General features: G+C 43.9%; 1 protein-coding gene across 1 annotated transcript in view; it reads left to right on the forward strand.

Moving 5' to 3' along the window:
• TRIM47 (tripartite motif containing 47) overlaps positions 1-12,371 on the forward strand; it is a 19,406-nt gene extending 7,035 nt beyond the window's left edge. Inside the window, exons 2-6 of the mRNA XM_083598181.1 lie at positions 2,789-2,884; positions 3,716-3,946; positions 5,816-6,011; positions 8,338-8,412; positions 9,977-12,371. Of these exons, the coding sequence (XP_083454307.1) occupies positions 2,789-2,884; positions 3,716-3,946; positions 5,816-6,011; positions 8,338-8,412; positions 9,977-10,602 (1,224 nt within the window). The 3' untranslated portion in view covers positions 10,603-12,371. The remainder of the gene's footprint in view (positions 1-2,788; positions 2,885-3,715; positions 3,947-5,815; positions 6,012-8,337; positions 8,413-9,976) is intronic.
• Positions 12,372-15,572: the final 3,201 nt, after the last annotated feature.

The raw sequence follows: 15,572 nt of genomic DNA on the forward strand, positions 1-15,572 counted from the left end.
GAAGCTGGCAAGTTGTGGTGCCCCCTGAACTGGCTGTAAGAAGGATGCAGGCAGGTGGGCCTGGCAGAGAGCAGGCCGAGGGTGGTGAGCAGTTCTCCTTTCCCTTAATGGACCTGACTCCACTGGACAGTCCCATGGTTCAGTGGGGGGAGCACCCTCTTTGCGTACAAAAGGCCTCTGGTTCAGTCTTTGGCAGCATTTCCAGCTGAAAGGCATTCCTGGGTAACAGGGCCAGGAAAAACTTTGGCACAAGATCCCAGAGAACGGCTGCCAATCAGGGTAGCCACTACTAGGCTTGAAGGACCAATTGTTTGGAGCTGGTATGAAGTCAGAATTCCAGGCAGTGAAGTTCTTTCCTGCTGCCAGACAACCATAAATTGACCCCAGTTCTGTTATGGAGCCAGAGCAAGTCTGTAGCTGATGAACAGAAGGGAACCCGTCTGTTAATTACCTCCCCCTTTGCCTGGAATAAAATGTTAACATTCCTGGTGGAAGGGAAGAGGCAGAGACTTTCCTGTGTGGCAAAAATAGATAGGGTTTGGCTTGCTGTCAAGGATTGCCATGCCTGGGATGGCTTAAGCAAGTTTTATTTATTTTCATGGCGGAACACCTGAAAAAAAATAATTCCTTGCATGTGTCAGCACATGCACATGTATGTTAGTCAGAACACACTTAATCATTCTCATTGCTGCATTTATATTCCACCTCGAGGAAGGGTATCTTGTTCTTCCCGCCCCCGCCTCTATTTTATCTTGGTGAGAAAAGTAGGTTGGGCAGTTAGTTTAGGGGCTAAGAGGGGATTCGAACCCTGGTCCTTTAACAGTACCCTAACTAGCACACAGCATAGACAGATTGGTGCTGTGTATGCCCCAAACGAAATACAATTTTTACCTTATTGGCCAGTGTCAAATCAAATTGATTGTGGCTATTGATGCTAGTTCCGTTTAATGCTAGCAATTTTATGTTCTGTATGTTTATATAAAATAGCACATATGACTAAGGAACAAGTATTCCCTGCTTTTGGAAAAGAAGCAGCTTTTATGACCGGAAAAAATAATGCCATTTTTTTGTTAAATCATCTTGGCTACATCTCAGTTAAATCCCTTTCCTTCCCTCTCCCTGGGTCTGCTTAAAGAGATCAATGGGTTATTATGGCTTCACCAGATAAGCCCTCTCCGTGGCACTTTAATTTCCTTGCTTTCTGGTCTGGGTGAGGGTGTTGATGCAATTTGGGCTGTGGCTCTTGCTTTCTCTGATAGAGCTACGATTGTTCCTTTCATTGCAACCGTCTCAGTCTGGTCTTTATCTCACTCCAGCACATTGTTTAAATGGAGTTTGGAGCCACATGACAGTAGCACTTTGCTCTTTTTAGCTTTTCAGAATTGGGCACGTTTCCAGTCAAAATTCAAATGTCAGACAGTTGGGAAGACCGCTTCCTTTACAGGTCTTTAAAAGTAGACAAAAGACTGTTGCTTTTGCAAATAAAAACAAAAACCAGACACACGCACATAATATATTACAATAATGTTTCCAAACACAAACCAACTCATGTTCGGGGTCAACATTTGATAGATCATCAGGGGAATGGTTTGTTTCAGTTTAGATTACTTTGGCCTCATTCACACATAACACTAAGCCATGGATTAATCAAAAACATTATTAGCATTGTGTGAGAGACCTGCCTAGCCATTTAACTGTTATTTGTTCACTGACAACAAACTGTGTTTTATTGTTGACTTATGAACCTTTGTTTTAGTCAGTGTTTTTTTTTTAAAATAAAAAACAAGGTGCTGGTACTCATATCTTGATAAAAGTGCCATTGGTGCCAGCACAAAATGGCTGCCATGAGCCACAAAAAATATGTAACAGTATTCAGTACCTGTGAGTACTATCACACACACACAAAAGCACTGGTTTAGCTGTGGCTTGGTGTGTAGTATGTGAACCCAGCACCCTTCTTCAATCATGGCTTGTTTGGTTAGTCCACCCTAGATGTTTACCAGGTTACAAAGGCATGAGAAAAGAAGAGCTGGAAAACAAAACTAATCATCATCATCCTCTCCTTGACATCTGATGGGAGGGCGTTCCACAGGGCGGGTGCCACTACCGAGAACGCCCTCTGCCTGGTTCCCTGTAACCTCACTTCTCACAGTGAGGGAATCACCAGAAGGCCCTCGGTGCTGGACCTCAGTGTGTGGGCTGAATGATGCGGGTGGAGATGCTCCTTCAGGTATACAAGGCCGAGGCCATTTAGGGCTTTAAAGGAGAAATGATGGAGAAATAAGATGTGGTGTGTTTAATCATCCTGGTTAACTCATGGTTTGTTGAACAAACTGTGGCTTAGATTTATGGGCTAGCGGAGCCTTTGTCAAGAACAAATACATAATAGGCAGGAGAGACAATAAGGGCAATACATTATGCAGAATGAATGGACAGGAAGGAATATAAGGGTTTTGGGGAGCAAGGGCAATCAGGCACAGTGCAAAGTGAAGTCTCATCACTACCACCTTCAAAGAACTTGTCCTTTTTAATCTTTAGAGTGGTGGTGGGGAATTCTTGGCTCTCCAAATGTTGCTGGACTCCCAACTTTCATCAGGCACAGCTAGCTTGGCCAGGACTTATGGAAATTGGGAGTCCAACAAAATCTGGAGGGCCACAGTTCCCCATTCTTGCTTTTCAGAAATAGATTTAACGGTGAATATTTCTCTACAGCCATGAGGACTGGAAGAGAAATGTACTATTTTCTGTCAATGCGAGGTGACATTCTGATATTCCCTTTCTTCAAAAGGCCCAAAGACCCAAAATCCTGAACAGCGTTGAGAATCAGTTGGATGAACTTGGAGTCACTATTGCGCAGACAAGGAGGACTGTGGACCTCATCAAAGTAAGATGGCTTCAGTCTATTTCATCCCAGAAGAAAAACTGGATGTTGATCTCACACACACTGTGCCCTGTTCTTTTAATATATTTCTATGTCATTGTCTCCTGGTGCCAAGGGGATCAAGGGTTTGGGCTGTCTCTCGGCCTGGGTATCAAGAGGTGGTTCATCCACTGATTCTGATCCAATTCTGCTGCAGTGTTGGGAGGTTTAATTAAAGATAACATGTAAGCAAAGAACAAAAATCCTCTTGCATGTATGCACTTGTGTTGCACAAATATACAAGCTTCCTGAGAACTGGATCACATGGTGCTTTTCCTAGACTGTTCCACTTCAGACTGCAGGTGGAGGATCACATTTTTCAACGTTCCATCAGACTGGGGGAAACTCCATTCCTATAAGAAAGTGGCATGTCCAAGGTAGCCATTTCCATGACATGCTACATTTCCACTTGCAGAGATACCCTCATTTCTGGCACTCAGATAAAAGACAGAAAAGCATATAGTGGCTTAGTTAATTTGGCAGCAGTGGGAACCTTTTCCCTAAAGTTTGCCTCTTTACATGTCGTGGTCCTGATAAAAATTGGAGGGCTTTAAAATGGAATAATCCAGACATGTTTCCTAATGTCAAATTCAAGCATCATGCCTAGTCTGGCTTAAAGTGGGTCTTTTTAAACAATCAGATCTTGAAGAAGATTTGATTGCTTCTGCCCTCCCCCACCTGGCCAACTTTAAAAGGAGGATCTGGATGTGTGCATGTTTTTTTTGCGGGGTGTGTGAAAATATATGTAATCTACATGAATGATAATTGGTATAAAGCTATCTCTGTTGTGTTTAGGGCACTGCTCAGAAAGAGAAGGAAAAGGTCAGCAAACTCTTTGCCGAGACGGCCAGGGTCCTTGCAGCCTTTCAGAAGGAAGTCCTTGGCTTCATCGAAGATGGGGAAAGAGCAATGCTGACTGGGGCAGCGGAGGAGCTGCGGCAGAAGGAAGAGAGGCGTGACACACTGACTGAACACAAGCGGAATCTGGAGAAGGTTCCCAGCACAGACACCATCTCTTTCCTGCAGGTCTGTGCCCCTGAGTGTTATTCTAGTAGAGAGTCACCCCTAAAAGCGCTTCATTCCTTGCCTCTGGGCAGATCCACACCATACATCGAAAGCACATCTAACATACATCGGAAGCACATGACTTTCCACAAATGAATCCTGGGAACTGTAGTTTCCTCTCACAGAACTACAGTTCCCAATGCCCTGAACAAACTACAATTTTATTTCTTCTTATTTATTGAAATTTATATACCACCCTATACCCGGACATCTCACAGAACAAAACCAGAACACAAAACCACAAAATATATACAGTGGTACCACGGGTTACAAAAGCTCAGGTTACATATGCTTCAGGTTACAGACGCCTCAGGTTACAGACTCTGCTAACTCAGAAATAGCACCTCAGGTTAAGAACTTTGCTTCAGGGTGAGAACAGAAATTGTGTGGAGGTGGCGTGGTGGCAGTGGGAGGCCCCATTAGCTAAAGTGGTACCTCAGGTTAAGAACAGTTTCTGGTTAAGAACGGACCTCCAGAATGAATTAAGTTCTTAACCCGCGGTACCACTGTAATCAAAATAAAAACAACAACCCAATAACCTGCCCTCCAAAAACCCACCTTTTAAAAGGGCATATGATATAAATCGGATCAACCAAAGGCCTGGTTAAAAAGGAACATTTTTGCCTGGTGCCTAAAGGTGTATAGTGAAGGCGCCAGGCGAACTTCCCTGGGGAGAGCATTGGACAGACGGGGAGCCACTGCAGAAGGCCCGTTCTCATCTTGCCATCCTCCGGACCTCTCGAGGAGGAGGCCCACAAAGGAGGGCCTCAGAAGATGATCTCAGGGTGCGGGTAGGTTCATATGGAAAGAGGCAGTCCTTGAGGTATTGTGGTCCTGAGCCATTTAATGCTTTATAGGTCAGAACCAGCACTTTGAATTGGTAGCGAGTGCAGTCGGACCAGGATTATTTTACAGAAAGTAATGTGCTTTCAATGTATGGCATGGATTTCCCCTCTCTGGAAACAGTAGAAAAGGGGAGGATTTGTGGAGACATGCTGTCCTCTCTAGCGAGCCGCAAGTGGAGAGTCTGATTCAGCTTGTCCATAATTTTTTTATGGGCAGATGCTGCTGCTTTTTCTGGCTCCAGACTGGTGATTTTTGTATTGGAAGGTGGGCTTGCTTGTACGCTACAGGGACAGGAAGGAATAATAATAATAATAATAATAATAATAATAATAATAATAATAATAATAATATATTTATACCCTGCCCATCTGGCTGGGCCTCCCCAGCCACTCTGGCCGGCTTCCAACCAAATATTAAAATACAGTAATGCATCAAACATTAAAAGCTTCCCTAAGCAGGTAGGACGCAATGGACATTTGTCTCTTTTACCAGGCCCCACAATTTGTAGGGCATTCATTCATTTACAACAGCCTTCCCCAATCTGATGCCTTTCAGATGTTGTTGGACTCACATCATCCATGACCATTGGCCATCCTTGCTGGGGCTGATGGGAGCTGTAGTCCAGCAACCTCTGGTGGGCACCAGGTTGAAGAAGGCTAGTATGCAATCGCAGTGCTCAGTCCTATCTGGATCTCTGCTGGGAAATATGCCCTCATCCGCTGTGTAGGGGCCCTGGGTAAACGGACCTTATAGGGAGGAGGCTCTGCTGAGCTCTATGTTCCTGGATCCACATTTGGAACAGAGCAGCATGCCAACATCTCCTGCCAGTGTAGCTGCTCTTTCTTTCTGTCCCCCTCCCTCCCTCTGGTATGTTTGTTTCCATGTCACGAACAGCAGCCATAGAGGTGGCTCTGTGGAATGAGTCCTCCCATCAGTCAATTGCTGTATATCACCCCCTTTTCTTTCTTTCTTTTTTTGGCACAGGAGTTCCAAGCACTGAAAATAGCCACCGAAGAGAAAAACTTCTCATGGGCAAGCTTCCCCAAAGAGCTGAGCTTCATCAAATCCAGCCAGGCCGTGCTCGCTGTGAAGGAAATGCTAGTGAACATTTGCAAGAACCAGTGGGACCAGCTCTCAGGGAATGGAGACGAAGGGCCCATTCTTTATGGCATGCCAGAAGGTCTGTAGCAGATGGAATATCCTGTCCTTGCATTCTATGTAGAGCGCTATGCATTCTGCAGTGTTTTGATTACGGAATTCTTTGCTGACTCTGATAGCTACCATGCGGTTTCTGCAGAGATTATTGGTGCCCAGCAAGTGCTAAGAATCCACTGCTTCCCTGTAGCTCTTAAGTATCTAGGAGCTCTGGAAGTCTCTGTGAACAGGGACTGGGCTTGGAAGTATCAGCAACAAGAATGCACATTGCTTCCTTTGCATCAAACATTAAAAGCTTCCCTAAACAGGGCTGCCTTCAGATGTCTTCTAAAAGTCTGGTAGTTGTTGTTCTCTTTGACATCTGGTGGGAGGGTGTTCCACAGAGTGGGTGCCGCTACCGAGAAGGCCCTCTGCCTGGTTCCCTGTAAGCTCACTTCTCGCAGTGAGGGAACCACCAGAAGGCCCTCGGGGCTGGACCTCAGTGTCTGGGTAGAACAATGGGGGTGGAGACGCTCCTTTTCCCAGTCTGTTCTCAAAGCTTGAAATGCAGCTGGGGTACCCAGCCTTATGCAAATTCAGGACACTTGCTTCCATTCACATGTTGAATTTTGCTTGTAGACTTTTGCTACTTTTAACATGCAGTAAACACTTTGGGGCATTAGAACCCACTAGGCACCATTTACATCATGGAAGTGGGAACCTGCCGCTCTCCAGATGTTGTTGGACTTTATCGCCATCGTCTCTGGCCATGGTGGTTGGAACCGATGGGGGCTGGAGTGCAGCATCGTTTGGAGGGCCAGGTTCCTCATCTCTGTTTGACATCTGCAAGTCTCCTCTTGATGTTGGCATTTGTACCTGCCTAAATGAATGTCAAATGCCAGCCTCAAAGGGAGAAGATGTTTTAAACTACAGCCTCCATTTCAAAGCACTGCAAGTGGTGCAGCTGTTTTGAAGTTGCATAATTACAAGACTCTCTTAAATTGGTGTCGGGTTTCTGCGCCCTGTGCCTCCCGCTTGGGGTTGTGTTTTTTTTATGAGGTTTCCATAAGGACTCAAATGAATCAGAAGGCAACAAACAGACATCACCGGGTGTGGCCAGCAGTGGTTTGGGGAAGATGTCCAAGGTGGCTTTTCCTTGAAACATAGCCTTGTCTTTCAGAACACAGGGGAGATATACATTTGAAGCTCACTGTCCTGCCAGAATTGGAGTGGATCTTGCTAGCTTAGTCCTCAAGTTCAACTGCTCCCTAAAGAAACTATTGCAATGTGTGACTACTAGCCTGGCATTGGCTCTGTTCTGTTCAGGGCTTCCCCACCCTCTCCCATACATGCCCCATGTTTCAGGGAGGAATACTTCCTGGATACTTACCAGGGAGTTTTCACTAACTGCTTCCAGGTCACAGTGTGCTGCCACTATCCCCACAAGACCCAGCCAGAGGCACAAACAAGACATCCATGAGAACAGCGGAACAGTCTCCCTCTGGAAGTTGTGGACTCTCCTTCCTTGGAGGTTTTTAAGCAGAGGTTGGGTGGCCATCTGCCATGGATGCTCTAGCTGAGATTCCTGCATTGCAGGGGGTTGGACTAGATGACCCTTGGGTCCTTTCCAACTCTATGATAACTGGGCACCACCACACAGAGCCCTATGTGGTGATGGGGAGGCTGAAGGAAGGAGAGTAGAAGAAGAAGAGAAGAAGAGTTTGGATTTGATATCCCGCCTTTCACTCCCCTTCAGGAGTCTCAAAGCGGCTAACATTCTCCTTTCCCTTCCTCCCCCACAACAAACACTCTGTGAGGTGAGTGGGGCTGAGAGACTTCAAAGAAGTGTGACTGGCCCAAGGTCACCCAGCAGCTGCATGTGGAGGAGCAGAGACTCGAACCCGGTTCCCCAGATTACAAGACTATTGCTCTTAACCACTACACCACACTGGCGTAGAGAGGGAATCAGGGTTTGCAGACCCAGAAGAAAATGTTGGGGTCCAGCAACTCTGTAAAATGTGTGTTTTTTGGATGAGCACAGAACTACAACACAGTTATGAGCAGATCCCTCTGCTGGCTGGCTTTGTAGTAGCACAAGGACATGTTAGGATCTTGGATCCTGGGATAACATCCTGTGGGATTTCCCTCTTCTGATTAATAGGTTTAAGAATCTAAGCACAGCAGGCCTGTCAATGACAAATGAATTTAAGGTTCAAGGTGGTTGTATGGAATAGTACACCTGCATCTGATCAGCCAAGATACTTTCTAATGAACAAGCCTCTTTTCCTTGTGTGATGGGTTGGTTTTTTTCTTTTCCTTTTTTGCTGTCTTTGTCGTTGAGGTAAATTTTAGACAATTTCCTCTCTTCACAGTGACCATTGAGCCCCCGATTCCAGAAAAAAGCAGCAACCCCGCCTGTTTGGAGTCCCGAGATTATTTTCTCAAATGTAAGACCATTTTATTGTATGTTTTGTCTCCCTTGGCTTTTGTTTCTTTGCTGATGGCGTAACTTTTGGCAGACGGCAGACGTGTTGCAGACAGCAGAAATGTCAGCCCACTCAAAGTTAATTATGAGCGCAGTCCAGTGAAAACAAAATGCTTGAGTGTTGTTTTTAGAAAACGTTCAGTGTCTCAGTTACTGGTCTTTACTGGCCTAGCTAGGTTTAGCTGAAAATATGGGGACTTAAGCACATGGGCAAAAGATTGGATTTCAGGGGGTTGGACTAGATGACCCTTGTGGTCCCTTTCAGCTGCATGATTCTATGATGCCTGTAAAGCTACACCACCCCCTTTTCGTGTCATAAAGAGGCACATATTGGAGGAGATGGAAAACACATATTCAGTTCTATCACTGCATGAAAGAAAAAAAATAAGGCTGTGGCATAAAAAAGAGATTTAAGTTAAATATATATCATAAGGACCAGAAACTGGATTTTATTTTTATTTTTTTAAGTAAATCTGGGGAACTGAACTATCAGTATTTAAAATGCATTTATATGGAGGAAGAAACCAGAAACCTTGAAAATATAGAAAACAGAAGGGGTCTCTGAAATCAGAGTGTGGTACATCTTTGCTCCTTGATTCCATAGCTCTGCCACTCTCTGCTTCTTAATGACTATTACTCTACATACCCCCATCTTACCACCTGCTTTCCCTATTTCACCTTCCCAAAACACACACACATAAGGTGCGGGTAAATATTTTTATTTTTTAAAAACAACAACAACAACAACCAATCCAGCTAAAGTTTGCCATAGGGCTAAACTGCAGACACACAAGTGGTATGCACAAATTTAAATATAGTTAGGAAAAATCCAACAATTTTTGCAGAATATATGTTGGTTGCAGCAATTGAGTTTTTAGAACACTTGGTTGTATCCAACACTGCTGTTCCACTTATGCAACAGCTTTCTGCTTGTGCAATGCAATTATGTTGTTGTTGTTGTTGTTTATATACCAACCTATACCCGGAGGTCTCAGGGTAGTTCACAGAAAAGATCAACATAAAAACCACAATATATATAATCAAAATAACAACAAGAAATCAAGCACCCCCCCAAAAGAGCCACATTTTAAAAGAGCATAGGATGTCAATCAGATCAATCAAAGGCCTGGTTAAAAAGGAACGTTTTTGCCTGGCACCTAAAGGTGTATAATGAGGGCGCCAGGCAAACTTCCCTGGGGAGAGCATTCTACAGATGGGGAGCCACTGCAGAGAAGGCCCGTTCTTGTTTTGCCACCCTCCTTTTCTCCTTTCCTCTGCAGCCCCCTACCATGATTGGGGGCCCTTTGGAGCATATTTTGGGGGGTGGGATGCAGAGAGAGGAAGGGGGAAGTTAGATCCTACCCAAGACTCCTAAGCCAAGGTTGCATAAGTTCAGGAGACTGAATGATTCCTGAGGGGCACCAACCTCAGTGATGGTATGTTTCAGTTTTGTTGTCCAAGACGACAAGATAACTAATACTGTGTGACTTCCTTGCTCTGCCTTCTCCCGCCCCCACCCCGCACAGTTGCCTTCATCATCGACTTGGACAGCGACACTGCCGACAAATTCCTCCAGCTGTTTGGGACCAAGGGAGCCAAGCGGGTACTGAACCCTATTGCCTACCCCGAGAGCTCGACCAGGTTTGTCAACTGCGAGCAAGTGCTGGGCGAGAACTTAATGAACCGAGGCAACTACTACTGGGAAGTGGAGATCATTGACGGCTGGGTGAGCATTGGCGTCATCACGGAAGATTACAACCCGCAGGAGTCCTATGACAGGGGCCGCCTGGGCAGGAACGAGAACTCCTGCTGCCTGCAGTGGAACGGGCAGTACTACGTGGCCTGGTTCGGTGGCTTTGACTGCGTGATACAGCAGCCTTTCTTCCATACGATTGGGGTGTACTTGGAGTACTCAGAGAAGGTGCTGACCTTCTATGGAGTCAAGGATTCCAAGATGACGTGCCTGCAGCAGTTCAAAGTAGCGCGCTTCAAGAAGGGCCATTTTGACCCCTTCCAGAATAAGATCAACCACCAGTTTCCGGCGCTGTTTACGCACAACCTCAAGCCGGCCTTCTTCCTTGAAAGTGTTGATGCCCACATGCAGCTTGGGCCTCTCAAGAAAGATTGTGTTTCGGTGCTGAAGCGACGGTAACTCGTTCCATGTGCGGTAGAGCAAGAAAGGAACTGGTAAAGAGATTTAAAACGGGATCTTTCCTAGAACAGCATGTCACTTCCATGATTCAGGGTTACTAGGCTCTTCGCCCATATGTCTGTCCCTGCTACCTTTTGAGTCATTTGACTGGTGCCTTTAAAGATAATGGGCCATTTCCATGTTGGTCTTTTCTCTCTCTTGCCACCTCTTGGATTTTTAGTCATAGTTATAGTTTATTCACACTGGGCTTAAACTCGAAGACCAAGCTTGTTACCTTTCACCTGCTGTTTGGGAATTTGGAGAAGATTGATTCTAGTCTGAACTTTCATTTTCTGTATTAATCCAATATATTTACCACACACACACAGTTTCCTGATTCTGTACTCATCAGTTCTAGGGCTTCTTCCTGCTCTCTTAGCCGGGGGGGGGGGTGGTGGCGGCAGGGAAAATATCAGTGTTACTTTAAGACAGGACTCAAGAGCCTGGAATGTTGCTGGACTACAAGTCCCATTACCCCTAACTATTGGCCAGACTGACAGGGGTTGCTGGGATTTGGAGTCCCCTAACAGCTGGAGAGCCATAGGCTCCCCACCTCTGGCCCAGCTTGTGAGGAGTTACAATTTTTTCTGTGGGCACTGAGCCAAATCTTAACTTCTGATTTAAACTGCTGTTCTTTAAGATGGGAGCTGGTGGTTGAGTTGAAACAGGCGACCTACTTTTCTTCTGTTTCTAGGATATCTTGATTTTAGTAGATAATTACAGTTCTTCATATAAATTGGGAAGGATGGAAAAATAAAACTTAGCTAGTTCAGAGACAGAACTGATTTTTACCATTTGAAGATTATTATTATTTACCTCATGGATTCCCTGACAATAACTGAATTGCTGAAATGCTTGTGTGTTTTATTAGCCCTGTGGTCACAGCATTACTGTTATTTTCTGCAAGAGTTTTCTTCCAGTTATTCAGTTTGTTGCCTATATGCCATGGGTGGATCTTTTACAAAATAAATGGCAACATACTGGATACAGAGTAAAAAATATTATGAATTTGGTGAAACATGATGATTAATTGTATGAGTTCACTTATCCCTGCTGTCTGGGCTCATGCAGTTCTTCCTGCCTACCAGTAAGAAACGGTGAGGTCACCAAAGTTATTTTCTACTTCCCCTAATGGAAATAACTACAGCGCAATTGCTCACAATAGCAACACACACACACACACACACACACACACACACACACACACACAAACCATCATTGGTCAGCATTATTAAAAATATGTTTTGGCATTTTCATCTTTCAGCCAGATACTAAATATTTTAGTCTGACTTGAGTTGAGCAAGACTCTACTTCCTGGTAGATATGCCTATAAATGCAGCCCTTACAATTTCACCTGTTGCCATTGGAATTAGTTATTGAAAGAATACCACAATGATCGTGTTGTGATTTCTGTATTCTTACTGTATTCTTAAAAACACTTTGGGGATAAACTGGAACAATAGGAAATTTCACACTGAACCAAAATTGGCTGTATTAATTGTTCCTCCATGAGCAAAATAATAAAGCCAGTATATTTGCTTCCTTAGGTAATACTGTGCTGCTGTTTGTTTTTCACCCCAGTTTTTGGGTGGTGGTAACCTTTCTGCTTTGTTTTTTTTATTATTATTATTATTATTAATACACAGTTGTATAATCTAACATGTGTGAGGAAATAATAAGGAAAAAAGTTTAAAAGAATCTAGTTGCCATTAAAGAATATGCAAACATAATCCTGGTTTGTCTTTCTTTGCTAACCTGAAATGAATGAGCTTACTTTCTGCAATGTTTTCAATCAATACCAGTTTACTATGGGCAAATAATAACATTTTTGTGGATAGCAGCAGCCAACTATACACCATAAAGTTTGCACACCCATGTGTCTGCATTTATTTTTAATAAAATGAGGGCTTTATTTATTTGACTCATGCAGCATGTACAGCCTCTTTGAAGAAAATAATCTGGATTAATTTAGTAAAAATGCCTTGCAGTTTTTAAGTTCTACCACAAAATATCATAGTAAGAGACTCGTGATTACTGTAACATGTGGCACTACAAAATTTCCACTAAAGTCAAGCTTAGCTGGTACGTAACCCAACCAGAGTAATCCTCATTATCCACATTATATAGATTCCACCTTCCATTAAAAATGGGAATGGATACAGCCTCTGCAATATGATTGTTTTGCAGTAGAAATCTTCACGCTCCAATTTCTCATTTGTTTTGACTGCTGCCTGTGATACTGGAATAATCTCACTGCAATAGCCAAGCAACTTCCCATAGCTACAGTGCTGATGGTGTAGCTGTTGATAATGCCACAAAGCAAGTTTTAGGATCAAGTTGTAAGGCAGTGAGCTTAACACAAACTGTCGCTGAAAGTAATGACCTCCCGTGACCTTCCTAGGACTCTGGGCGGGTTATATCCTGGTTTTTTTACAGATAAGTATTAAAAAACAATAACAAGGTCAATTAAAGTGATAAGAAAAAAAACAAGCAAATAAAAATGCAGTAGAGAAGGCGTAAACACAATTTAAAAAGCAAAATATACCATATCTGGTTTGAGTGTCCTATTTTAAATTTATGATTTTGTAATAGTTAAGTCTTTATTAGGTTATAGGGTGCTACGGCTACAGTCCAATATGCACAATCCCAGCAAGTAAGTCTCATTGAACTTTTAAGCAGACACATAAAGGATCTTGCTGTAAAGGAGATGCACGTCTGGCCCAGATTAAGCGGTTGTATTTGTGGTTGTGGGGAAGGCAAAGTAATTTGGGGAGTATGGATTTAACTTTATTTACTTCATTTTGCCCACCCACTTTCTGCCTAAGTGCTGAAGGTGGCAAACAGTTGAAAATGATAGCTTAGTATCAAAGACAGAGCAATTGACTCCCTCTGGGGAAGATCCCTGGGGCAAATTTGTCCAACATACAGTACGAAAGAAAAATGGTGAGAATAGGGAAATCATCAGCACTTGGCCAAGAACATGTATATATTGTTGTGTAACAAGGATCGGGGATCTCAGGCTCAGGGACTGGGACTGGGACTGGGCGTGGCCCTTCACATCTCTTTGTGTGGCCCTCAGGACTTTCTCCAGACCATGTTGCTCAATGGTCCTTCTCCATACCCTCAACTGCTATTGCCTGGCTAAAACATGTCATTGAATTATTATAATGCTGCTTGTTTGCCTGAGTGGAGAGGTGTGCATGTGTGGTGGAGATACAGGGTGGAACTCAACATTGACCAATGTTGAATGTACTACCTGCACAAGCACATCAGCTTGCCAGATGGCACAATCTTCCCTCCATGTGTGCTGTTCTGGGGGTTTTCCCAACCATCCCCAGAACCAATTTTGCAGGGTGCCAATGGAGGAGAGGAAGGAAGCTCCATTGTGCAAGGATTTGTTATGTGAATCATGCGCACAGAAACCCCTGGCTTTTGTATGGGTGGAATGTAACCTATTGTACAAGTCACATCCATTGCTCTGCCCACTTTTGCCCCTGTCTCCACCTACTTTTGCCTTGGGCCCTGCCCACCCCTAGCATGCGGCCCCTGAAGGATGCCAATGATTTGAGTGCAGCCCCTTGAGATGAAAAGTGTTCCCTTGTTATATGATGAAGTTAATGAACTGGATGGGATGATCCCTGCAAAAGACAATACTGCTTCAGTTCTGGGAAGACCCAGAGCATAGTTGAGTCTACCCAGGCTAATGAAGGGGTGGGCCCTCACTGTTTCACCTCCCTGCTCTAGTCAGGTGAAATGGCCAATGGGTGCAGTTTTGTAAGTGGAGGAGGACCCATAGATTGTGATTCTGGGCCTGGCAGATGGTGAAAGCCTTGATGTCTCACCTCTCCCTATTAGGCTGCCACTTGGAAGAGCACTGGACTAAGAGAGTAGGAGCAGATGTCTACTTCGTTTATTTGTTTCAGCATTTCCTGGTTCTTTAGCTAATGTTAAGTGCATGAGCCCAGCGCATGAAGCCATGTGTAAACACAACATTGTAATCATTCTGAAACCAAGGGATTAAGACGGGCTAAAAAGCTACAGCTGTTGATCTCTCATAATGACCAATCACAAATTTTATTTCTGCCAAACTGGCTAAAAATTAAAAATATTCCAGTTTCCATTCTGTTGCAACTCCAGTCTTCTCTCGAATAGGGCTTGCCAACTCTACCACAATTGCTAGTGAGGGATCAGTTGTGGATGTACATCCAGTTCTCGCTTACAGCCTCTTAATTTGGACTAAAGCCCTGGAAAAATGAGTGATTTAGCCATGTGACTGAGCCAGCCAGGAAACTTCTCTGTTAAAAAAAAATGGCATGAAACCACAACAAACTAAAATAGTAGTAAAAATAGCTTATAAAACCACTAAAGTGCCAATATCTTTTTTTTTTTTAAGGTTAAATACCTGCTGTGAATTGCAGCTGTTTGGTTTGGCAGAAACACCAGAAATCAAGTTACTTGATTCATATGACCACTGCTGCTTCCTATTTATGTGGTCTTCATAGAATTAATACAGTTTATTATACACAGTGAGAAACAAACAAATTTGGAGACAAGACAAATTTCAACAGAGTTTCAACAGAGTTCATTTGCAAGCCATGTGGCACTTTAAAGACTTACATTTTATTAAGTTTTTGTAGCCCAGAACCCACTGTCCCTATCCAGTATAATTTAAGCTTTACAGTAAAATGACACAGGATGACGAGAACTGAAGTCCAGCAACATCTTCAGTGCCACAGGTTGGGTAAAACAACTGGTTAGGCAAAACAACTCAGGAGAACATTTCTGTAATTTGAGCCCCCCCCCACATGGCAGGGCTCAAGTGAAGTACAAAGGACAAGAGCTTCCAGGCCATAGCTGTCAACCTTCCCTTTTTTTGCGAGAAATTCCCTTATTCCAGTGCTGTTTCCCACTGCTTCCCGCTGCTATCCCGG

The sequence above is a fragment of the Podarcis filfolensis genome (genome assembly GCF_964270895.1).
Source record: "Podarcis filfolensis genome assembly, chromosome: 2".
NCBI lineage: Eukaryota > Metazoa > Chordata > Lepidosauria > Squamata > Lacertidae > Podarcis > Podarcis filfolensis.